Source organism: Carlito syrichta, unplaced genomic scaffold (assembly GCF_000164805.1).
Source record: "Carlito syrichta isolate Samal-C Ts95f unplaced genomic scaffold, Tarsius_syrichta-2.0.1 Scaffold309080, whole genome shotgun sequence".
In the NCBI taxonomy this organism is placed as follows: domain Eukaryota; kingdom Metazoa; phylum Chordata; class Mammalia; order Primates; family Tarsiidae; genus Carlito; species Carlito syrichta.
This window is the reverse complement of record NW_007253176.1, coordinates 442,750-467,277: the sequence shown is the minus strand read 5'-3', so window position 1 is coordinate 467,277 and position 24,528 is coordinate 442,750. Positions and strand designations below refer to the sequence as shown.

The window sequence follows — 24,528 nt, the reverse complement described above, 5'->3', positions numbered from 1 at the left end:
GTTTACATTTCTCAACTACTGTCCCCTTTTACAAGCTCCAGCCTGGCTTGAGGGGAGGGTTTTGTAATAGGCTGAGAAGAGACCATTTTGGTTATTTAGAAAAAAGAAAACTTAGACACTTGCATTAAAACACTTAAATTAAATGTAGTTGAGACCAGGCTGGATGTGAGCTGCTTGAATTTAAAAGTGCATATTTTTTTCTTTCTCCCCCACCCCCCTACACTGCCCTTGAAATGCAAACCCCATTATTCTGTGCTAGCATGGCCTTACCGACTGGTTTGGAAGGACAACTTATCTAACAAGCTGGCCCTTGAAAAAACAGCTGCCCATGAGAAATAAAAAAGGTACACATCTTTAAAAAAGCCTTTGTGAGTTAAGGGATGGACTCAGTTCAAACTCCCTAAAATCCTTCAAGTATACCATTTCTTTAAATGTGAGCCCCTTTTGTGGCATTCAGTTTAGATTCATGTCTTATGTAATCATTAGTTGGACCTGTGTGAACCAGAACTCACTGTATATGAGTAATAACTCATAACTAAGTAAAAAGTACTCAGTCCAGGATTGCTTTTAAAAACATGTAACTTAAAAAAGAATAATGTAGTCTAGACACTGGTTTATGCCAATAGGTGCTGAGAAGACTAAATGTTGATTAAAAGGATTTTGGGTAATGATTGCAAGACACATAGACACTGTTAATCAATAGTTAAGACAGATAAGACATTGCCTATTTTAGCTAAAAATACTGAATGTGTTTGATTGCAGACACACACCACACATGCAAACCGTGAATTTTATTTCTTGTATTTGGTTTATACAAACTTACAAGATACAAATGCAGAACTCACTGGGATTCTTCGGTACCTAAATCTAAGAAGAATGCAGCTGAAAGGAGGAAGCAAGCTCTCACCTATTTCAGTCAGGCTGCCCCATCATCCTCAGGGAGCGGGGGCACTGGCTAGAAAGATGCTAAGGGAATGCAACAGCTGCTTGGTCCCCCAACAGAGATGCTTTCTGTCTAAACTTCACTCTTCTTCTAAGGTCACTTTATACTAAATAAAGACACTGAGATCATAAATTTCCTTGTATGGTTTATTGTCTAATACTAGCAAATCAAATTGGCCCCAATATGTGCATAAATAGATATATGCATATATATATGTATATTTAATATTTTTCCTTAGTTTTAAGAGCTGCCAGGTGGAGGGCTGAAAGGGGGAAAGGAACTGGTTCCCTCTTGCTGTATCAGCTCTGCCCCAAGGACATGCCTCTCACAAAGGCGGGACAGGAAGTGTACAGCTTGCAATCTCAGAAAATCTTTAAAGTGACAGTAGCAGTGTTTGATTGCAGCCTCTTGGTTATTGATCAGGGAGGTCATGTGCTAATTGAGAAGGCCCTGGAGGAATAACCAGGGCTTCTCTGGGTGGGCTATTGAGCCCTGGCCCCCGTCTGGGCCCTGTTCATTCATAGGAGGATGCTCGAGGCTGGGAACAGGGTGCCAGTAAGTGCCCAAGGTAGGAGGTCAGGCTTCAAACGCTGGCCAGGAACTCTGTGCTAGATTCCAAACCCTTGATTTCAGGTCTGGACAAAGACTTCCATCCTGCCCAAATCCTTGCAAGGCAAGAGCCCCCCTTGCCCACTTCCATGGCTGATGCGAAGTTTGGAAGGCAAGCTGGTTTAGTTCAGCACCCCAGCAGCAGCCTGCCAGAGGAGTCCTGGGGCTTGCTTGGGCAAGGCTGCGATGTCACATTGTCGATAGGACCCTCCTCAGCCCAGAAGCGGATGTCACAGTCTGGATGCCAGACCAAGGTACCATTCCCTTAAAAGCAGTAGTCCCCAGAGAGAAGGGTCACAGAGGGAGACAGATGCCGTAGATGTGACCCAGACCAGACAGGGATCAAGTGAAAGGGAGTGGAGAAGCCCAAGGAACTCATACATATCTGCTCTAAAGGGCTGGTACAGAGAGGATCCCAAGCCGCTTCCTCTGGGCTCTGCGCCGTCTCATGAGTCCATCAAGGAGTAGACCGACATCCTCAGTGCTGTTCGACATAAGCTGCCATTAGACCGTCTGCCCTTTTCCAGCAGGCTAATGAGGAGAGGGGGCCCAGCAGCCCATCTGGGGGAGGGGGGCATGTGTCTGCACAGGTGTCCTTTGTGCAACTGTAAACAGTTCCAAGAGGATTTGTATGTGACAATCCTCAGAGGATCACCAAGAATGACAATGTCATCAGATCCTTAGACTCACGACTTCTGAGGGAGTGCCCTGTCCTGGCGGTGAGATGCTCCCTGGGTGAGCTCTGGGGACCAGCCCTTTGCTGACAGGGAAAGGCATGGAAGAGAGCTGATAGGGCAGAGGGGAGGGCACGTGGTGGGGCCTAGAGGCAGCACCCCCGTCCCCTCATCTTATTTGCCACTTCCATTCAGACATTGCACATTTTGAAAATAGATTTGCTTTTTTAACAAAAGCATAAAATAGCTCTGTCTTAAAATAAGTCTTTCCTCTCCTCTTCTTTGGATCCAAAAGGCAAGGGGTGTGGCCTTGATATGCTAGGAATGGTGTGAAGATAAGGGAGAGAAAACAGGCCTGGGTAGAAGCTGTAGGAAAAGATCAGACATCCAAACAAATATATATATATATATTACATATAGATCTATAATATGTAAAATCTCCACAAAACATATATTAAGGCATGTAAAGCAACATAAAGAGCCAGCTTTATGAAATAGGAGGTGAGAGGCAGGCAGAGGCGTGGACAATATTTCTTGGTATTTTACATGTATTTCTAAAAATATTACTTTAAAATAAAAAAGGAAAGACAGACAAAGGAAGGAGCAGGCATGGCGGGCCCTGAAAAATCTGTTTCCTGTGGAGGGAGAAAGGTGTTGTGGAAAGAGGGAGGGAGGGTGGCCTGGGAGCCAATCCCACCTACCAGTCTGCAGGAGAGAAAGAACAGATTTGGGATGCTTGAGCTGTGAAGATGGAAAATGTAGCCATGGGTCATGTTCAAAAAACCTGCTAGAAGTGAGAATAGGTGGAATCCTCCTGGTCTGTAATCCCTCGGGCACATGGGAATATCCTAAGCACCTAGAACAGTGCCTGGTATATAAAAGGTGCTCGATAAATATTTGTTGAGTGAATTGTCGTCTTTACTTGCATATGAACCAGTAACTGTCCCAGTCATGAAGGAGTGGAGAGGAACTGGTAGAAGATACAGTTGCTGCTCTTAGGGGCCGCTGGTGGTCAGGCTGAAGTCTCTGGGCAGCAACTCTGGCAAAGAGAAGGCTTAGGGGCCAAGGTGTCTCTAGCTCCACTCTCCATCCTCCTCTCTGGCTACATTCATCTCAAGGTGGGTGAAGAGGAAGAATGAGCTTTGCTTTTCTGTCTCTCCCCCCAGCCTCCCTGGGCAAGTCAACTGTAAGAAAGCCAAGCCTCAGTGGGTCCTTATCTGGGATGCTTGAAAAGAGGGGCAGGTGCCTAGAATCTGGCCCCGGGGACTTTGGCCTCATCCCCACTGCCCTGGGCACACTCTCAGCTGGCCCACTGCATGTTCCAGGGGGAACGGGGCAAAAGGATATCACCAAGCTGGTTAGGTAAGTCCCCAAGGCTGACCACACGCTACCTAAGCCAAGTCCTCCTCTCTGCCTCTCACAGCAGGATGGGGAGGCAGACCACAGGTGCAGACCTACAAAGAGCCATCTCCCAGACAGTTGCCACCTGGCTCCCTTTACCCTACACCTGGATCTCCACACCAAGCACCTCTGCTGAGGCCACCGTCTGCTCCACCAGTGGGTCCTCCTGGGGATGAGAGCGGAGGGGCAGAGGTGATAGTCTGGCACTGCACTGGGCACTAACCTAAGGCTCCACCTGGGAAAACCAATCCAATACCCACTTTCTGCTTCTCTCCTTCCCTCTTTACTTGCCAACGTCTCCTGCCACTTTCCCCTCCTTCTACTCTCCAAGAATCTCTTCCCCGTCTTTCCGCTACCCTTCCCAACCTGCCCTCAGACGCTGCACAGACCTGCTGTTTTCTAGCCACGGCCAGCACTGTCCCCTCAGGGCACCCAGGAACCTCTCCCTATCTCTCATCTTGTTTTTGGCTCAAGTAGGGTGGTCAGTCTCCACTGGACCCCAGCAAGCACCCATAAGCAGAGACATGTCAAGCCCTGGATATAGCTGGGGTAGCAGGGTGGGGCTGATGGGGAAGGCGAGGGTGGCAGGGGCTGTCCTTGGTGTCCAGCAGGCTCTGAGAGGCAGTGTCCATCTTCTCTTCACCTCTAGTCCTGACCTAAGGTAGTCACGGGCGTGTTCCCCACCAGGGCATGTTCTTCAACAGGTTATGTTCCAGTAGGGTCATCACAACTCCAGCCAGAGCCAGGCCGAGGCTTCCCATGACTCAGGTACTCACAAGGATGGCGCTGCCCACCTGCCACCTCAGGCCATGGCCTAGGACCACAATATGAGTAGCGAGGGCTTCCGGGCTAGGCGCAGTGGGCGTGTGGACACCGAGGTACCCACACTCCTCTCAGCAGCAGCCCCTGGCCCCCAACCTGGCTCCCGGCGGCATCCCCATGGGAGCGCAGGCGCAGGGGGCCAGGGTGAGGAGCCAGGACCTCAGATGGGTAGAGGACGGCTTCAGAATGTGGCTCTGTGGAGCTTCACAGCATTGGCCTCAGCCAGGGCTTGCACTGGAGAAAAGAGAAATGGGTGAGAGGAGAGCTTCACAGGGGAGTGAGAACTCCAGCCAAACTTCCCAGGGAAAAAGAAGTCTCAGTCTGCCAAAACCCACCCCAGGCCCTCAACCCTGAGAGAGGGTACCAAAGGGATTGAAGCCAGGGTTCTTGCATCCTTCCCTAAGAGAGCAGTTTTGTGCTAGGGCTAAGGGAAGGTTCACAGCCTCTGGCTATGGTTGTTCCATGCTATTTGAATTGACTGTAGGATCTGGGAGTGGAGAAACAGCTTCTAGGGGTTTCTGGGATTCTGCATCTGTGTATCTCAACAGATGGAAAGCTTGTCGGCCAACAGGAAGTGTAGGGATGGGGTGTCAGGGAAGAACCTTCCCTGAGAGCAGACAGGTGTGGTCTCAGCTCCATTCCCTGTCTGCTTCTGAAGAAGCAAAGGCCATTGGCATCGCAACATCCAAGAAGCAGCCCCACTGGCTGACTCTAGCCCAGCACTGTGTGGGGACACCAGCGGGCTCAAGCGGGTGGATGGATGGATGGATGGATGAATGGGAGGAGGGATCTAGAGCACCAGGGATGGGGAAGAAGCAATGCTGGAATGAAAGGACCTAGATGACTCAGTGAGGTGAGGGAAGGGGACCCATTCCCTGGGTGGATGAAATACAGTAGAAAAGTGCTTACGTCAGAGCTCAGACCCGCATGGTATGGCTGCTGTCGGTGCCCCGTGGGGATTCAGACGATAGGGGGTTGGCTGGTGGAGTCGGGGAAGCAGGGGAGGTGGGAGGGCTTGGGGTGGCACATTGCACTGGAAACAGAAATGAACAGGGAGGTGAATGGGGGCAGGAGGAGGGCGGGCACCCAGAGCAAGCGAGGCTCTCCTCAGGCAGGGAGCAGGGCAGGAGGCAAGCGGAGAGAGGAGCGCTGAGCTTGGGAGCTTGCTCAAGCTAGGCCAAGCTGTCCTCGTTCCCAAGGCACCATGGAGGAGTGTATCAGGCCCCAGAGGGGACCTGGCCAGATCCAGGCTTTGCTAAGAACCAGTGTGACTGTGGGTGAGGCCGGGCCCTCTCTGGACCAAAGGCTGCCCCTTGCATCCACACCACGGGGAATTCGTATACCTCTCCACTGTTGTGTAGATAGAACAGGGGAGTGGCACTTTATATATGGTGGTATTTCTAATGATAATGATTAATAGTGCAGTAAAATCACACTAATTCAGATCACCAGGCCCCATTTAATGAATAGACAGAAGTGAAGGGACCACCATATTAGTCAATTCCAAGAAAACTGAGGTTTCTGATAGACCCAAAGAGAGTTCTGCTAACTTGGACAGGGTTGAGGGCTCAGAAACATTTCCCGCCACCACTTGAGACCCCGTTTTCACCAGTCTGGTAAAGGCAAAGCTCAGTCTGCTCCTGAACAAATCATTGCAAGTCCAAAGGTGGCCACATTTGACTCAAGGAGATTTTACTCTCTTATCATTGTTCTCCCATATTAAGAGCAGCAAAGTGGAAGGACAACGACAAGGGGAGACATAGTGCTGGGACAAGCTCTATGCAGCTTTCCAGACCCTCATGCATCCTCACTGCAACTGCAAGGCAGGAGACAACGCCCTCACTCAGGCTCAGAGAAGAGCCAGACCTCAGCCAGGGTCACACTGCATTTCCACCAAGAGGGGCCTTGACATTGAACTTCCCAGTCCCTCGCTCCCACCCTACCCTAGGCCTCATTGCCTTCCCTGTCCTCTGTGCAAGAGTAAGGGCCAATGCGGCTATTGTCATTGCATATCTACACATATCCACATGTGTACAGAGCACACGTAGCTCTTGCATGGATGGGAAGTTGTGTCTGCCTACACACAATACCTACTTTGTACATGGGGTCCAGCAACATATCATTACACTCATTGCACACAGTTCAGATGTGTGTGATTCTGCCCTTCCAAGCCTCTGCCCTTCCATGTGACCCAACACACTTGTAACTTCACATGCAAATACATTCATAAATGCTTTCAAACACACATTCATGTACATATCCACAACCCTGGCCCAATGGTTAGTTATCTGGAAACATCAACTTCTAATAGAGTAAAACAAACAAACAAATAAACAAAAAAACCAAAGCAAAACATATCTCAAGAAGTCAAACAAGATGTTAAAATCAACATGAAGTGAGGCTTTTATAATTTACTCATAGGGGAGCCCCTGTGAGTCAGGTCAGTCTTATTTATACACAATTTTATACACTCATTTATACACGATTCTGACTTGCTGGGTTTTCTAGCCCAAAGGAAATTAGAAATGGGAAAATCAGGAGAGAGAGAGAGAGAGAGAGAGAGAGAAGAATTGAGAGGCCCACTGACATCTTTAAGACAGCACCTGAAGAGAGAAAATGTTTTGTAAAAAGTAGACATAATAACTATAAAAGCGTGATAGTTTGGGAACATTTAGCAAAGGTACAAACAGATCTATATCCATTGTAGCCCCTTAAGGATGTCCCTTTAATGAGGTCTGCAAAACAAGGATATTTATAATGATACTAAATGAGAGAGAAAAGTTAATTATGCAAACAGAACCTCTTTAAGAAGGCAGAAAAATACCAAATATATTAGAAATGTATCTACCAAAATAGTTAAGATTCACATAGGCAGCAGATGTGATGTTATCACGTTTATGGTCAGAAGTACCACCCCACCTGCATGCAGAAATCATCAGTCACACATACATTTGTGACACTGTGCTTTCTCCCATCCTGCACACAAAGACCTGTGTTCACATATTGAAATATACACACTGATACAACCTATGTATTCATATATGCCTTATCATTCCCCATACTGCCAAAAGAGCCAATCACACATAAAAGCAAGCAAACATAAGTATGTGCATTCATGGACACTGCTTTCATCCATACATTGCACACTCACATTCAGCCACATCTACACTCCAACAGCTTACCAAAACCACCTGGACACACACATAATGGGTGTCCACACAATACCCTTAGACATTTTACCCATACATGCACACGCGTGTACATATTCCTACATTTGCACTCAGACCTTTCCTTCACCCCCACGCTGTAATATAAGGGGGGACCCCAAAATATCTGGAGTTTATTCATTAAAAATTGTGTATTTCTATAAGAAAGGAATTGGCAGTAGTGGAAAACTGCCAGGGGAAGGTGGAGGTGGGATCGGCAGTAGTGGGAAACTGCCGGGGGGCACATCTCATCAACAAGGATACCTGCATAATGAACATTTGTATACCTAAGCCTGAATTGTACTCCACATATTAAAAGTAAAAATTTTTTTTTAAAAATTGTGTATTGCCGGGCTCGGTGGCTCAGCCTGCAATCCTGCACTTTGGGAGGCTGAGTGGATTACCTGAGCTCGCAGGTTCGAGACCCGCCTGGGCAACTTGGCGAGACCTCATCACTACAATAAAATAAAAAAATCAGCTGGGCATGGTAGCGCGCGCCTGTAGTTCCAGCTACTCGGAAGGCTGAGGTGGAAGGATCGCTGGAGCCCAGCGGGTTGAGGCTGCGGTGGCCGGGAGCGGCCATTGCACTCCAGTCTGGGCAACAGAGTGAGACTCTGACTCAAAAAAATAACAACATTTTAAAAAAAATTGTGTATTTATTTTGACATGTTTGAACTTCAGTCACCTTCAAAGTAATCTCCGCTTAATGCAATATACCTATTGAAACGTTTTTTTCCCACTGCTCAAAACGGTTTTTGCATTCGTCAATTTTGATGCCTTTTAGTGCTTCCGCCATCTTTTGTTTGTTTGTTTGACCTCTCCCACATTGGTGAAACATTTCCCTTCGAGGACTTTTTTCATTCGGGAAACAAAGTTGCTCAGGGTGAAATTGGGTGAATAGGGATGGTGGGGCCGGGAGGTCATGCCAGTTTTGGTCAAGAACTGCTGAACACTCAGTGCGGTATGGGCGGGTACCTCATCACAGTGAAAGAACTGGTCACTTCTTTGCCACAGCTTGGGATGTTTCTTATGCAATGCAGCCTCTCACAACAATGCTAGCTGGTACACTGATGCCAATGGGTTCCTAGAACATGCACCTAGTGGGGGAAGCCTATACTGCAAGGCGACCACTCTCCAAAAGATAATTCTGGGTTGTTTTGGGTCCACCCTCGTATACACAAATAAACATACGTGTATCTACAAACATTACAAAACACAGACACTGCACGTGCTTTTTACACCACACATACAAATTTAAAAACGCCACATCTTCCCACACACTACATACATATAAGTCTGTACATACCGGGTAGATTTGCAAATATTACAATAGTCCTCACTGATTACTCTATCCATGCCACACATCCACATGCAAGCACTTCACTCTATATCCCACACCCGCTGCACACTGCCCTCATGACCTGTGCCCAGACTCCCACACACAGAGTGTCACGGGCGTGAACTATGCCCGCACTACATGTGACGGGATCAGCCTTGTTGTGCCTGGTAGAGCTGCAGTTCTGGGGATCTGGGCCATAGGCTAGGGGCGGTGGGGACAGTGGGCTAAGTCTGAGGTCTGGCCCTGCCACAGCCATTTTTTAAATAGTTGGGGTTTTGGCAAAAGCAAGGTGACTGCTTCTTTCAGCACACAGACTCTGAAACGTAAACCCATGCGTATCGAGAGGGAAATCGGATAGGCCGGGTGGGTTTTGTTTTCATGGAACCTTTGGCTGGGGAACTGCAGTAGAGACAGCCAGGGGCTGAGGCTGGGGCTGAAGCAGAGTTTTTAAAACAGCTTCCTCGCTCTAACCCCGTGAAACAGGAAGTTGCCTTTTGCCCAGACCATGTGGAATTTGATCTTTGGAAGGTTCAAGCTCATTTTGCAGCTAAACTACAGGGAGGTTCACCAGAGGCCTCCTTCCTTATGGCCATACTGGTTCTTCTGCCTTTTGGCTGCAGGATGGAGCTCTCTGAAGCCATCCCTTTTCTTCCCCTCAACTCCAGCCCCAATGACAGCCTCTCCCTAAAATACCACCAGGGCTGTCCCTGGCCACCCATACTAAAGTCCACGATTCCCTATTATAACCTAATTGTCAGTAGTTTCTTCATTAAGGCTCACTTAAATCTTCTTGGCTGTAGACTAAAATCTTCTGGTCTCTGAAAATATCCATATTTAAAATAATTAGAAAAAACAACAAAATGGTTTCTATTTCCATTTCAGCGAGAGCTATTTAAACTACTACTACCAGCATCACAACACTATTGCTACTATCATCACCACTACAGTATGTATTGAGCACGTACTGAATGCCAGGCACTGTGCTAGGTGCTTGGCACACATTGTTTCCCATCCTTACACCATCAGAACTGGAAGCAGTTTTTTGGGTTTGTTTGTTTTCCGAGACAGGTCTAGCTCTGTCACCCTGGCTGGAGCACAGTGGCCCAGTTTTGGCTCACTTCTTGGGTTTAAGCCACCCAAGTAGCTGGAACTATAGGTACGCCACCATGCCCAGTTAACTTTTTGTTTTAATGTAGAGATGGGGTCTCACTATGTCGCACAGGTTAATCTTGAACTCCTGGGCCCAAGCAATCCTCCCACCTTGGCCTGCCAAAGCACTGGGATTACAGGCATGAGCCACTGTGCTGGTCTAAGTATTTTGATTTGAATCTTACAGATGAGGAAATGGAGCCTCAGAGCACCAGAACCGGAACCCTCTTCAATCACCAGCATGAAATGCCATCCCTTCCATTGTGTTCCAACCACAGTTCTTCACTCCTCGTCGTCTGACTCTTGCCTGGGCTACTGTAACTGTGGCCTGTACACGCGGTCTCTCCTCTGCCAAAGTCATCTCAAACTGTGGCTCTCCATTCTGGGTCATTCCTCTAGGCTGTAGGCTGCAAAGCTCTGACGCTCACTCTACCTCTCCTCCCTCCTAACCACTTTTGTCTGATGAGGACAGTCTCCCAGGCTCCGGGACTTACCCATTCTCTTTCTCTACCTTTAACCCTTCCATTCATACAGAATCTCCTTCATTCTTCAAAGTTCAACTTCATTCTCCTCTATTCTGGGATGAGATCTCAGGCTGAGTAGAAGTTAATTCTGTTGACCTCAACCCTATCAGCATCTGCTCACGACCTACTAGCCTTCGTATCAGCATGAAATTGGTCCCTCACAGTCACCTTTTCTTAGCAAAAAAGTGGGTTTGGGTCAGTAGCCAAGATGGTCACTGTATTACTCTCAGCTCTTTGGCTGCCGGCACCATTTTTTCTTCTATTCTTTCTTACTCGCATGTAGCAAGACTGGAAAAGGAAAGGATACCTTGAAATACCCGGCCCTCTTCTCTGCAATTGGGAAACACTTTTATCTTTCTCAGTCAAGCTCAATTGTCGCCTTTTCTCTGTGCCTTTCCCTGACCTGCCCAGGCAGAATGGCTGTCTGTGTTCGTCTGGCCTCCAGCCATTCCTCCTTAAAGTGGCTGTAAGGATCACTGAGGCTCTGTGCTCCAGGATGTCAGCAACTCTGGTCCCTTGGCACCTTCCTGACCCTAGCACAGTACCTGGTGCTCAATAAATACTTGCCTCAAGGAGCATGTTCTTGTTCTTGGCCTCTATCTCTCTGTCCCTGCCCCCTGGCAGCGGTGCTGCGCTTCCTCCCCTACACCTGGTCAGCTGGTTTCCCTGGCAGGGCAGAGCAAGGCCCAGCCCCTCTCACCAGACAGCATGCGGCCCCTGCGGGAGGCCTCGGTCGCCAGGGCGCAGGAGATTTCAATCCGCTTCTCCTGCTCCTGCAGCTGGCTCTCTGAGTCCTGGGGCACGTCCACAGAGTCCCCCTCGCCGACGGGCACCACGTTCTGCATACTGAAGAGGCACAGACACACAGACATGGAGGGAGGGACAGGATGGTCCAATTGGCTTGGGGGGGGCCTGTGGACTGTGGTTGGCGGGAAGGGCCAGGGGCCTGAGTGTGCAGTCTCTGGTTCCCGGCAAGGCTGTCCCTAGGAGTGAGTGGGACCCTGGCAAAACACAGGGGGGCACCCCTCCCCTCCAAGTTTTCAGATTAATTCAAAGGTTCAAGTGCACATTTAGGGCAGCCTTGAAGGGGAAAATAAGTCACCAGAGGGCAACCCTTCAGCTTTGTCTTGATGATATGATGCGTGTGAGACCAGCAGATCTTTTTGCACCCAACAGCAGCATCCTCGCCCCTGCCAATGCCTGGGCCCTGCCGGCTGCCTCAAGCCACTGCCTCCACGTGCTCTCCCCTGGGGAGGCTCTGGGCTCCCAATGGCATCTAGTGGCCCAGGTGTCCTAGGTGCCAGGGTGGGCAGCAGAAGTGGAGGCTCACCCATGTCTGTTACCTGGATTTGGCAATGAGTGTCTTGATCCTCTCCACCTTCTTCTGCTTCTCTTTCAACTCCTCGGGGCTCAGCGGAGTGTCGGGCTCCAGGTCAATGTACCGTTCGGGGATGAGGACTTTGTCTGGGGTGGAGAGCTGTGAAGGGACTGAGGTCACCACCTATGTCCCCTCCCGGGGCCTCCTCTTGCAGCCCTTTCAGGACTCCGCTCACCTCCTTATTGATGTCCACGTCATAGTGCTGCGGCTCCAGCTCCATTTTGCGAAGCCGGGCAATTTCCTCCCGGGGTGTCTCATAGGCCTGCCCACCAGGCTCCTCTGCCCGCAGGGCTGCCTCCAGGTTGGAGATGTCCACCTCATGGATGCTACGGTGGCGGCGCACCTGAGGGACAGCACTGTCATGACCACCCCACTGCTACCTATGCCTCCAGGAGCTCTAACCATGCCCATGTCCTTACCCTCTCTGCCTAGCACACCCTGCCACCCCATCGCTCTCACTGCAACCCCCCAGCAGAACTATCCTCCTTCTACTCAGCTGACCCGAGGCCTGCCCACCTGCAAGGCCTGCCCACCTGCAAGGCCTGCAGGTAAAATCTCATCAGTATCTCTTGTCAATACTTGCTGTTCCCCAACCTGCTCTGCCCTCACATTCTGTGCTATATATTTTGGGAAGTTGAATTAGTCTGTCTTGTCTCGCACTGATTTTTACTGATTCCATATTATGGAAATTCCAATCCCTGAGCTAGAAAGCAAACTGAGGGCAGGACTTACGAGTCATAATTTTACGGTATTTCTAAAACTTAGTGGAAGAAAAACTAAGTAGATGTCTTGGGCTCCTCCTAACTTTGCACTTCATAGGTGCGTGGCCCAAAAAACCCTCTATTTCTCTTCACTTTGTTTCTCCATCTGCAAAGTAGGGATAACAATTCCTAACCCAGTGTTGTTGAGGATTAAACAACATGCAAGGCATGGAACCAACTTAAGTGCCCACCAATAATGGAATGGCCAAAGAAAATTCAGTATGTATACACCATGGGATACTGCACAGTCATTAAAAAAGAACAAAATCATGTCATTTGCAGCAATATGGACGGAGCTGGAGATCATCACCCTAAGTGAACTGACTCAGAACAGAAACCCAAACTCCACCCATGTTCTCACTGAGATGCAGGAGCTAAATGGTCACAAAGATGTAAATAATAAACATTGGGGGCACCAATAAGGGGTGAGGTAGGGAAGGGGGCTAGGGTTCAGAAGTAAACTCTGGGGTAAAATGTTCACTGCCTGGGGAATGGACCACCTGAGACCCAATCTCCACCACTACACAATATGTCCATGTAATGAACATGTCTGTGTACCCTCTGAATCTAAAACAAAGATGGGGGAAAAAATAACATGAAAGAGATCTGGGAACCATATTGCACCATGCAATGGTAAGCTATCCTAACAGCTAGCCCTGTGAAAAGCACATAGGAGATGCTCTAGAAACATGTATAAGTGATGACTATTTCTGTGTGGTGAATTTTGTACTGTTCTTTATTAGCTGAATTTTGTATAATTAATTTCAACAAAAATAACCAAGGCATTCCTTTTGTTTGTTTGTTTTGTTTGTTTAAGTCAGAGTCTCATGCTCATCTAGGCTGGAGTGTAGTGATATGCTCACAGTGATCACAGCCTTGACCTACTGGGCTCAGGTGATCCTTCTGTCTCAGTCTTCCAAGTAGACACGCACACGCCACCACAACCAGCTAATTTTTTGGTTTATTGTAGAGATGAGGTCTTGACAAATGGCCCAGGCTGGTCTCAAACTCCTGGGCTCAGACAATTCTCTTGTCTCTGCCTCCCAAAGTGCTGGGATTACAGTTGTGAGCTATGTGCCTGGTGTAATGCATTCCTTTTTGTGAGCTATTTCCTTTTCTTTTTTCTTTTTTTTGAGTTGGAGTCTCACTCTGTCGCCCAGACTGGAGTGCAGTGGCTGCTCCCGGCCACCGCAGCCTTGACCTGCTGGGCTTTGGCGATCCTTCCGCTTCAGCCTTCCAAGCAGCCAGAACTATAGGCACGCACTACCACGCCCGACTAATTTTTGATTTACTGTAGAGATGAGGTCTCGCCAAGTTGCCCAGGTGGGTCTCGAACCCGCGGGCTTAGGCAATCAACTCACCTCAGCCTCCCAAAGGCCCGGGATTATAGGCTGAGCCACCGAGCCTGGCTGTGAGCTATTTTCTTTAAATGAGAAAAAGGAAACACTTAAAGTAACTCTTCCGCCCAGAGGGGAGAAGCTTCCATAGTCCTCCCAGGTCCCCAGCTAGGGTTCTTTCTACTCTCCTTCCTTTCAAATCTTCCTAGCTCAGACTGGCCATGCCCTGGGAGTGGGCAGTGTTGGCAGATGCAGGGCTCCTGCCTGAGGGTGGCTGGGAAGACATTACCACTTTGTAGGCAGGCCGGGGGCTGGGGTCGGGGGCAGGGCTGGCTGGGAGCTGTAAGCTCCTCCGCTTCTCCTTCATGGAGCCACTCTGGTGTCGTCGCATTCGGTCAATCTGCTCCTCCACGCTCATCTTGACCTTCCCCTCGCCAGGGAACACAGCACTCTTGGGGCGTTCCTGCCACGGTGGGAAAACAGGTTGTGACCATGCCTCACCTCCCACTCAGCTTGTTCATTCATTCTAAGCCCTTAAATATTGACGACCTTCTGTGGGAAGTCTACCTGCAGAGGGTTCAATAGTGGCCCCCAAAAGAGATGTTCAAATCTCAACCCCTGGAACCTGTGAATGGAACTTTATTTGGAAATATGAGATCATCCTGTGTTAGTGTGGGCCCTAAATCCATTAACAGGGGTCCTTGTAAGAGACACAAAAGAAGACGACACACAGAATAGAAGGTGATGTGAAGACAGGTGGAGATTAGAGGGATTCATCTGCTCAGAAAGCAATGTCAAGGATTGCCAGCAGTAACCACATGCTAGGAGAGAAGCACGAAACAGATTTTTCTTTCCAAGTCTTCAGAAGGAACCAACCCTGCCAATGCCTTGATTTTGGACATCTGGCCTCCACAACTATAAGAACATACATTTCTATTGTCTTAAGCCACCAGTATGTGGTAATTTGTTATTGGAGCCCTAGGAAACAAATACAGGCTTTGGTACAAGAAAGTGAGGCACTATAATAACAAGTACCAAAAAATGTGGTAGAGACTTTGGAATTGGGTGATGGGTAAAGGCTGGAGGAATTTTGAGGGACATGATAGAAAAAGCCTAGATTTCCTTGAAGAGATGATCAGCAGAAATATGAACTTTAAAGATGATTCTGGGCCAGGCATAGTGGCTCACGCCTGTAATCCCAACACATTGGGAGGTCGAGGCGAGAGGACTGCTTGAGCCCAGGAGTTCAAGACTAACCTGGGCAACATTGTAAAACCTTGTCTCTACAATTAAAAAAAAAAATTAACCAGGTTGGGGGTGTGTGCCTGTAGTCCCAGTTACTTGAGAGGTTGAGGTGGAAGGATCGCTTGAGACCAGGAGGTCGAGGCTGCTGTGAGCTGTGATCAGCATGATTATGCCAATGCACTCCAGCCTAAGCGACAGAGTGAGCCCCCCAACTCAAAAAAATAAAATAAAATAACAGCATAGAAGAGAAATACCCATAGAGTATTAGTCCCAGGACCTCCATGAATACCAAAATCCATGAATGCTCTAGTCCCAGATATAAAATGAAGTAGTATTTGCATGTAACCTATGCACATCCTCCCATATACTTTAAATCTTCTCAAGATTGCTTCTAATACAAATACAATGTAAACACTATGTAAACAGTTGTTAATTATTGGTTGCTAAGTGGTGGTTGGATCCATGGACGCAGAGCCCACGCCCAGAGGGCTGGCTATATAAATATCATCATGAATGGAATGTTGGTAGAAGTATAAATGTCAAAGGTACTTCTGGTGAGGTCTCAGAGGAAAATGAGAAACATGTTGTTGGAAAGTGGAAGAAAGGTCATCTTTGTTTTAAAGTGACAGCAATGTCTGAATTTTGTTCTGTTGTTGAATGGAAAGGAGAACTTGAAAGCAGTGATGAACTTGGATATTTGGCCGAGGAGATTTCCAAGCAAAGTGTCGAAGGTGTGGCTTGGTTTCTCTTCACACTTATAGTAAAATGCGAGAGGAAAGAGACAAAAAGAAGAAGGAACTGTTAAGTCAAAAGAAACCAGCATTTGATCATTTGGAAGGTTCTCAGACTACCCAGTTCACAAAGGATGCATAGATGAGGAAATTCATGATTGCGAAAGCCCTGGACAACATCTTGCTGAAGAGATTACATTTGTGACCCAGGGATCCAATAGACCATCTTGGAAGAAGCCAGAAATAGAGATGGAGTTGTCCAGGAAGGATCTGCAGAGGCTCTTCTAATGGTATGGATCCCTTGAGATAGAAAGGAGACTTATAGAGCTTTCGAGACAGCAAAAACACTATCAGCTTGTACTGAAAGGGACAGGAACAAGACGAAATGAAGGGAAAAAAAGCTGTCAGACTTTTGAGGCAGGTAATAGGCTAATAAAGTGACTCAGCTACAAATATGTGCTAACTTTCAAGAAATAGGAAGGACTCTGACAGCGAAGCCACGGATGCAGAGGCAGAGGCCAGAGAGGCAGTCCTAGAAGCAGGGGCTGATGGAGCCTCTGTGGTCCCAGGAGGAAGGAAGATGGGAGGAGGAAAGGGAGCCACAGAGGATTATTCTCAGGCCTGGAAACCTAATGAAATTTTCCCTGCTGGATTTCAGACTTGCTTGGGACTGGTGACCTCCTTATTCCTTGCAATTTCTCCTTTTTGGGGGAAAGAAATGACTTACTTATGCCTGTCCTGCCACTGTATTTTAGAAGCAGAGTAATTTATTTTCTGTTTTTGTTTGTTTGTTTTTGAGTTGGAATCTCCCTTCATTGCCCAGGCTGAAGTGCAGTGGCTTACTAACAACCACCCTAGCATTGACCTGCTGGGCATTGATCCTTCTGCCTCAGTCTTCCAAGTAGCCAGAACTATAGGCGCGCGCTACCACGCCCGGATAATTTTTGATCTGTTGTAGAGATGAGGTCTTGCCAAGTTGCCCAGGCTGGCCTCGAACCCGCAGTCTCAGAAATCCACTTGCTTTGGCCTCCCAAAATGCTGGGATTACAGGCTGAGCCACCAAGCCCGGCCTCTTTTCTAGTTTTATAGGTGGAGAGGAATTGTGCCCCCAAAAGGATTGTGTCTAGAGTTCATGAATACCTGATGAAGATGGCTCACATGATGAGATTTGGGACTTTTGAGCTGATGATATTTCAATGGCATTTTAGACTTAGAATTACTGCTATCATGGATTGAGACTTTGGGGAATGTTGCTATGTGGTGAATGCATGTGCAAGTGGAATGGACATAAAATTGGGGGGCAAAAGAGTGGACTGTAGTTGTTGAATGGTAGCTCCCAAAAGATATATCAAGTCCTAATCCCAGCACTTGTGACTATAACCTTATTTGGAAACAGCTCTCAGCAGATGTAATTAGGAATCTCAAGATGAGATAATCCTAAATTAGGGTGAGCCCTAAATGCAATGATGGTGTCCTGACAAGAGAGAGAACAAGAGCAGACCCACAGAAATGAAGGTGATTGAGGATGGAGGTCGAGACTTGAGTGATGCCTCTATACAAGCGGGGAATGCCAAGGACTGCTGGGAGCCATTATGAGCCAGGAGAAAGGTTTAAAACAGATTCTCCCTCAGAATCTCCAGAGGAACCAACCCTGATGACACCGTGGTTTCCAGTTTCTGACCTCCACAACTGTGAGAGAAGATATTTCTTTGTTTTAAGCCCCCCCAGTTTGTGGTAATTTGTTTACTACTGGCAGCCCTGGCTCAGGTCAGCACTTTTGACTCTGAACGCCGATTTTTGCTGCTTCCTTTCCAATGTATCACATCGGTAGTACGTTATGATAATCTTGCTAAACATTCTTTTATATGTTTTACACATATCTTTCTGTCCCTTGATGTCTCCGTAAAGGAGAAGTCTTCCTCCAGTGGGGCTGAAGCCCCTCCTCCTGCTTGTTCTCCCCCCAGCCCTGAGTTTCTTGGACAGCAGGGGCAGATGGAGACACACACATAGGTCCCTGGGCTTGCAGCCCAGCTTGAGTCCACACAAACTCTCAGGTCCTGCGGGGATGTACTCACCTGGGAGGAGAGGCCGTTGGGGAGCCCACTGGTACTCCTCCTCACCACTGCTGACGGAGTCACCTCTTCATCAGCGGGTGACTTTGTCCGAGGGGGCACGACGCCAACTGCAGGAAGACAGAGTAGCCGGTGAGCCTCACAGAGAGCTGGAAGGCAGGAGACCTGCTTCTCAGAGAGAGGATCAGTCCCACTCTCCATCAAGATTAAAGGCCCAGGGTAGGTACTCTCTTTGGGTGTGAATGAGCACCTGGGGCTCCTGTCTGACCAGCCCCTAGCCCTACTTCTAGGGGAAGATGGGTTAGAAAGTACCTTTGTTGAGAGCTGCCTGCTTCTCCGCTTCTACCTCTTGCCTGGTAGGCACAAGGCTGATGTCTCTGGGAGTGTCCCGGGGTGATGTTTGCTGGGGATCTTTCTTGCTTTGCTCATAGCTCGACTTGGGCTAGGAAGAAAGGATGAGAAGACGGTTGACGCTAGCATGGCTGCCGGGAATGTGGCCCCCAGTGATGTTTCCTTGTTTTGCCATGGTTGAAGTTTAAACCCTTGAAGACACAGGGAACAAGGAAATTTTATGTGTGTTCCCTGGGAAGCGGGCAGGGCCTCCACTCATACCCCTTAAGGCTGGTCAATGCTGGGCCATACTGGGGCATGAGAACACAGGGCCTCCAGGAGGGCTCTAGTTAAGGCCCATCGGAAAGGTTCTTTAACCTGACCTGCTGTCTTGGCAAGCACTAAGAAGCACAGGCTAGCTGTGAGCCAGAGTCAAGGAACAGCTGGAGAAGGGTCTCTGAAGATTCTGTAGGGATCCCACCTGAGACTTGAGCAAACAGAACCAGGTGGGCCTTGGTGCCAGGATTCTAGGGGAATGAAAAGGGCACTAAGCTTGTGGGTTGAGAGAATCATGGGACTAGAGACCTCGGGCATCATCTGAGCCACCTTCTCCCACGATACGGTTGAAGAGGCTCAGTTTCAGAGAGAGAATGCAGACAGATCAGGCTAGGGGTCAGAAACTTTGGTTCTAGTCCAACCAGAGAGCATGAGTACATCCCATGCCTTCTCTTCGCCTGTCAAACACAGGTAATATTACCTGCTCTGCTCACCTCACCAGATGAACCCCCAAGGGTTATGTAAATTCTACACAGCTGAGCCTAGATGAGCATATGCGCTTTCCAATTTTAGGCACAGAACTCTTTCTCCTCACTACACAACCCCTTCCAAGCCTAATCCCATATTTCCTGGATCCTGGCTAGAGATCCATGTGAGAGAATGAGCCAGAACCAAGGAAGAAAGGTCCTGTATCTTTACACTCCAGGGGCTCATGAGACCCAAAGAGAGCTCAAGACAGGCAGAGGCAGAGAGAGGGAGCTTGGGAGGACTGGGACCTGGGGTGGGCAAGTGTCAGGAAGGGACTAGAATCCTAGCGCGGGAGGGGTGTCCCTCAATTAACACTGGTCACGTTGGTGGGGAGTGGGGCATAATACCAGCACCCACAACCATCAGCTGCTGTGAGCCCAAGGGTGATGTAGGGTAGTAATTAATTTCTCCATCGCCCACAGAAAGAAAAGAGGAGGAAGACAACCTGTGTGACTGCCTCAACCATACTTTCCTTATTCTAGAGCCCAGCTGGGCAGGGGGCCCGGTAGAAATAGAGCTTTGGGAAAATTAACAGGGAAAATGACTCCGGTGCTCTGCCTTGTCCCCTTCACCTGGCCCTTTGCCCATTCTCCCCTGCCCCCACCCTCCAGGACCCAAGGGTGCTGGGTACCTGACCCCTGGCTGTCTCGCCACTGCGGTGCCAGGAAGGGGAGTTGGGGTATGGCCAGAAGCGGCTCTCACTAGGGAGTGGAGGGACGGTGGGAGGAGACTCCAGGGGGACGTAGGCTTTGGGGAGGGGAGGCCGAGGCGGGCCAGGTTCCTGAGGCAGAGAGAAGCCAGAGTGTTAGGAGGAACAAGAACAGCCACTGTGAGAGCAGGAGAAAAGAGCATTAGCAGGAGGCAGACAACATCATCCTGGGAAATGTGGGTGGGCTCCTGGGGCCACCAAACTCCCACCCCTGGTCTGGAGAGATTGCCAGCTCCAGAGCGCTCTGTCTGCTTACCATCAAGACCCTCCTCTATGGGGTCCCGCTTGTCCACGACGCCCCCACTGCTCCCCAGTTCTGCTCTGAAGCACTCTCATCATTGCCTCACTGTCTTGCTGGGCACATTCCCCTCCATGCCTTTGCTCCCACTATCTCTCCCGCCTTTCCCTGCTTCCTTTCCCTGTCTAGATGCATTGTGGCCCAGTTTAAGTTTTACCCTCCTTTGGATCCCCAGTCTTTTGGAGCATCAGAGCATTTACGGTCTGAGCCATGTGGCTCAATGCTGAGACACACACTGTCATGTTCCTATGAATCTGAGGCCGGGGTCCCTTGAATGAAACCCTTGTGATATGCATACATATCTTTCTGAGAGGGCCTCCCAGCACCCTTTGCTCACAACAGGGCCCAAGTAAACACCGCTGATTGATTAGGAAACTATTCCCCACACTGACCCTAAACTCCCCCCCCACTGACTCCCACCCCCCACATTCCTGGTACAATCCTGGATTTAAATTCCTATTAAGCATATGCTGTCTGCTATTCATCCATCCTAGAGCTCAGGAAGAGACTTAGAGAGAACAGGTAAAGGGGAAATCTGGAGGGAAGGTCACAAAACTGGGTGTGAGAATGACCCCCTTGGACAAAGAGCCCAAGCACTAGGGCTGGAGACCTCTGTAGAGAGACGGGCACAGAATTCGTGTAGTTTCAGGCAATTGAGGACCTTGTCCTCCCTCCCCCACCTACCTTTTACTCCATTTCTCATCTTACCTCATTGGATCCAGGCTTGGTGGGGGACCCCTGAGAGCCTGACACAAGTGAAAAGGGGCTCAGGGGGCTGGTGAGGCTGGCAGAGCTGAGGGGGCTGGCTGGGCTGTTGGAGCTGTAGGTGGCTGTGGGGCCAAGTCCCCCTGGGGAAACAGAAGGGGAGAGAGGTGAGAGATGGAGGAGGAGGGTAGCCTGGCATGTAGATGGACACTGTGGGCGTAGGAGACTGGGGAAGAGCCAGACCCAGGGATGTGGGAGGGATGTCAGTGTCTCAGGGCTGCCTGGACCTGCTGAAGGGACTCATAGTACAGGTGCTGGGATCACAGGCTGGCTGTAAGAGTGTGCTGGGGAGGGAAAGATGATGGATGGAAATGAGTGTTGACACCAAGGTGTTAAAGTCAGCCTGAGGTCCTCATGCTCAAGGAAGACACTAAGGTAGGAGTCAGAGGTCACCAGTGGACCCTTGTGTTTGTGGGCTGGGGAGCCTCAGATGCTCTTGGACCTTTTCTGGGGAGGAATCTAGAATATCAGGGTCAACAGTGTCTCTGAGTGGTCTACTTGGGTCCCTGTGGGGGAAAAGGGAGCCCTACCTACTATCCTAGAGCCCAGGAGAAGATTCTGGAGCCCTGAGAATGCCCTGACTAGCTCTGAGCACAGTGTGAGTTAGCAGGTGTGGGGTGGAGGCCAGAAATACCAGAGCCCAGAGTCTGGAGAAGGAGGCACCCACCTCTGTGCTTGGCTGTGTCTGTGCCTCGGGAGGGGTTGTTCTTCCTGAGCCCCTCCATCACATCCTGGATTCTCCAGATCTCCTTTTGGATCTGCCGGTTGAGCACCTCATTCTGAAACAGCCACACAGCGAGTCAAAGGCAACAGCTGCAAAGAGTGTCCCAGCCCTCCCCCTCGGCCTGGACCCCCAAGCCTGCATCTCTTTGGGAGCACGTGCACACACACGTGTACACACACACACACACACAAGCAGTCATCTTTGTTAATCCAGCAGCCATTTTTCTCAATGGCAACCTCTGCCTCTTCAGCTTCATGAGACCACATCCCAGAGTTGTCTCAGAACCAAGAACAAAGACCCACCCTTCTGTGCATCCTCTAAGTGGATACTTTGTGGTAGCCTGTCTTCCATGGGGGTAAACACTTCCAGGTTACTGTCTTTCTTCAAATCCTTTTGTAATTCCCACGCCTAACGTAAGCCTAAAGAGCCGTGAATTATATTCAGTTACAGTTTTCACTCTGAGAGATAATAGCCACCGTTTATGTAGCGTTCCTCAGTACCAGGCACTGTGCTAAGTGCTTTGCAGAGACAGTGCTAACTCATTTCAGCTGCACGGCAACTCCACGGGTAAGGGCAACAGCTGTCCGCACTTCAGAGATGAAGAGAATTATGCCCAAGACCATCTGTTTAGCAAGCAACGTGACTACCAGCTAAATATGGGTGACTCAAATGCTGGTGCACTTGACCACAACCCTATCCTACCTCCTAAAATGTCTGTGCTTACAGTGAGTCTTGACCATGGAATATGGTAGCACTTGGGTCCTCTGGATCAGAGGGGTCTGCATTTCACCCTGCCTAACCAGCTGCAAGACAGGGGTGGTGAGATTTGTTACCAGGAGGAAAGCAAGGAGAAAATGGAGGAAACCAGGGTGTTAACCGCATCAGAGACATGGGGCTTGCAAACTAGCTAAAAGGAGGCAGCCTGGGTGGAGAAGAGAGAAAGGGAAGGAAGAATGAGAACTCCCAAGATAATCAGGTCCACCTCCTGCCTCCAAACAGACTGTTTCTATCCCACCTCAGGAAGGAAAGCCTCTTTCCTATCTAAAAATTCCCAAGTAGACTGCTCCTGCACTGCCTACTCTTGTGACGTCTGAGAGGCATTTATATTTACATATCTATGTTTTAAATCCTTTCTGTCATAATATACTTTGTGTCTAACCAAAGTCTCCCAAGCTTCAGCTTCAACTCCTTCCCCTGTGAGTTGATGGAACTAACGGAGAACCCCACAGTATCTTCATTCTGAGACTTAGAGTCTGTTACCAGTGGCATGTACCTCTTCTCCTATCTCAGATCAACTCCTCGTCTTAAGTCTCTTAAGGTTGCCAAGGCAAGAAAGGAAGCCACTATTGTCTCTTTTGCCCAAGAGAATGAGGGAAGGCACAGAACACATTCTAGCCCCCACCTGCTTTACCTGGTCTCCCCCTCTTTACCTGGATGTCCAAATTGAGCTGCTCCCAGAGGTCATCGTGCAGGGCGGAGACCTCGGACTCAAGGTTCTCATACTCTATGGTGCTGTTTGTCAGGGCCTGCCAGGGGAGGGAGTACTCACTGAGAAAGCCACCATCACCAAAGCATTCCTCCTATCCTGCAATGGGGCTTGGGGCCAGGGTACCTGAGGCCTGGAGGTCTAGGGAAGAGGGCATAGGGGGACTGGAGAAGAGGGGCACCAGGCTGGGACATTCTGATGACAGCCAAACACTAGCCTTACAAGCAGTACAATGGCCCATCCCACTAAAACGAAATAAAGAGGAAACCGAATCCTCTTGAGGTATGTGGACAGGCAGAAAGGGATACTATCCCTTTCATACCCTCCTGTTCTCCCCAGATTGGGGGGTAAAGGGTGGAGGGAAAAAAGGAATGCGCCTGAGGGAGGACGTTTGTTCCCTGGAGGCTAGAGACCTTCCTCCTTTCTGAGCCACACTTTCCTAGGGCTTCTGCTGCTGCTTCTTAGAACCATTCTTCAAGCAGTCTGTCCTGGGGGCTCTGCCCTGGACCCACTGGGAAGCGACCAGGGTAGCAGGCTTTCTGCCAGTGTCCTGCCCCTCTGAGGGAGAAGACAGAAGCAGGCAGCAGAGGTGTTAGAGCAGCCAAGGAAATAAGTAACCCTCAATTTCACGCTGTCCCGAATGAATCCAGTACAGGTATCGTTTGTGGAAAGTAAACTCATTTCCTCGGTGGAGATTGCAGAATGAGCAGACTGGCATACTTGCTGCCTATTTGCAGGGTAGTGTTAAGGCCTTTGTTTATGCTCTTCCCAGGCAGGGGCACCCTGCTCTTGCCCTCCAGGAGAACCTGGACAAGGACAGCACATGCTGGGAGGTGGTGGCCCTCTCGCCTGGTGTTGCTGGTAACGAGTGCACGGTACCCCCCGCCACTCCTGTGTTACCGTGGTTGCCTGAGACAGCTCCACACGGATGTTGATGAGCTGGTTCTGCAGCGATTCCTTCTTATGCAGCAGCTTCTCTGGGTAGGCAGGCTGGCTTCCAAACATCTCTAGCTCCTGGTGGGTCCCCATCAAGGCACTTTCCAGGCTCTCCTGAAGAAAGGCAGGGGGACGGCATGGGCTGCCCTGACAGCACCTCTCTGGGATTTGAACAGTTGGGGCCCAGCGCTTAGAGGTTCAACAGACTGCTCAGTGGAGGCTATCCTAACACTGGCTAAGCCTCCTGGAAGGGCTTCAGCAGCTCTGTCTGAGGGCAGGACAGAA

General features: G+C 49.4%; 1 protein-coding gene across 1 annotated transcript in view; it reads right to left on the bottom strand.

Annotated features, from left to right (window-relative positions):
• Positions 1-776: 776 nt before the first annotated feature.
• Positions 777-24,528, bottom strand: part of PLEKHA6 (pleckstrin homology domain containing A6) — a 158,264-nt gene continuing 134,512 nt past the window's right edge. Inside the window, exons 17-29 of the mRNA XM_021716885.1 lie at positions 24,208-24,357; positions 23,252-23,347; positions 21,765-21,876; positions 21,041-21,180; positions 19,957-20,106; positions 18,504-18,633; positions 18,195-18,301; positions 14,433-14,606; positions 12,221-12,388; positions 12,011-12,144; positions 11,368-11,513; positions 5,359-5,482; positions 777-4,683 (exon numbers count right to left, since the gene is read on the bottom strand). Coding sequence (XP_021572560.1) covers positions 5,367-5,482; positions 11,368-11,513; positions 12,011-12,144; positions 12,221-12,388; positions 14,433-14,606; positions 18,195-18,301; positions 18,504-18,633; positions 19,957-20,106; positions 21,041-21,180; positions 21,765-21,876; positions 23,252-23,347; positions 24,208-24,357 — 1,623 coding nt within the window. The 3' untranslated portion in view covers positions 777-4,683; positions 5,359-5,366. The remainder of the gene's footprint in view (positions 4,684-5,358; positions 5,483-11,367; positions 11,514-12,010; positions 12,145-12,220; positions 12,389-14,432; positions 14,607-18,194; positions 18,302-18,503; positions 18,634-19,956; positions 20,107-21,040; positions 21,181-21,764; positions 21,877-23,251; positions 23,348-24,207; positions 24,358-24,528) is intronic.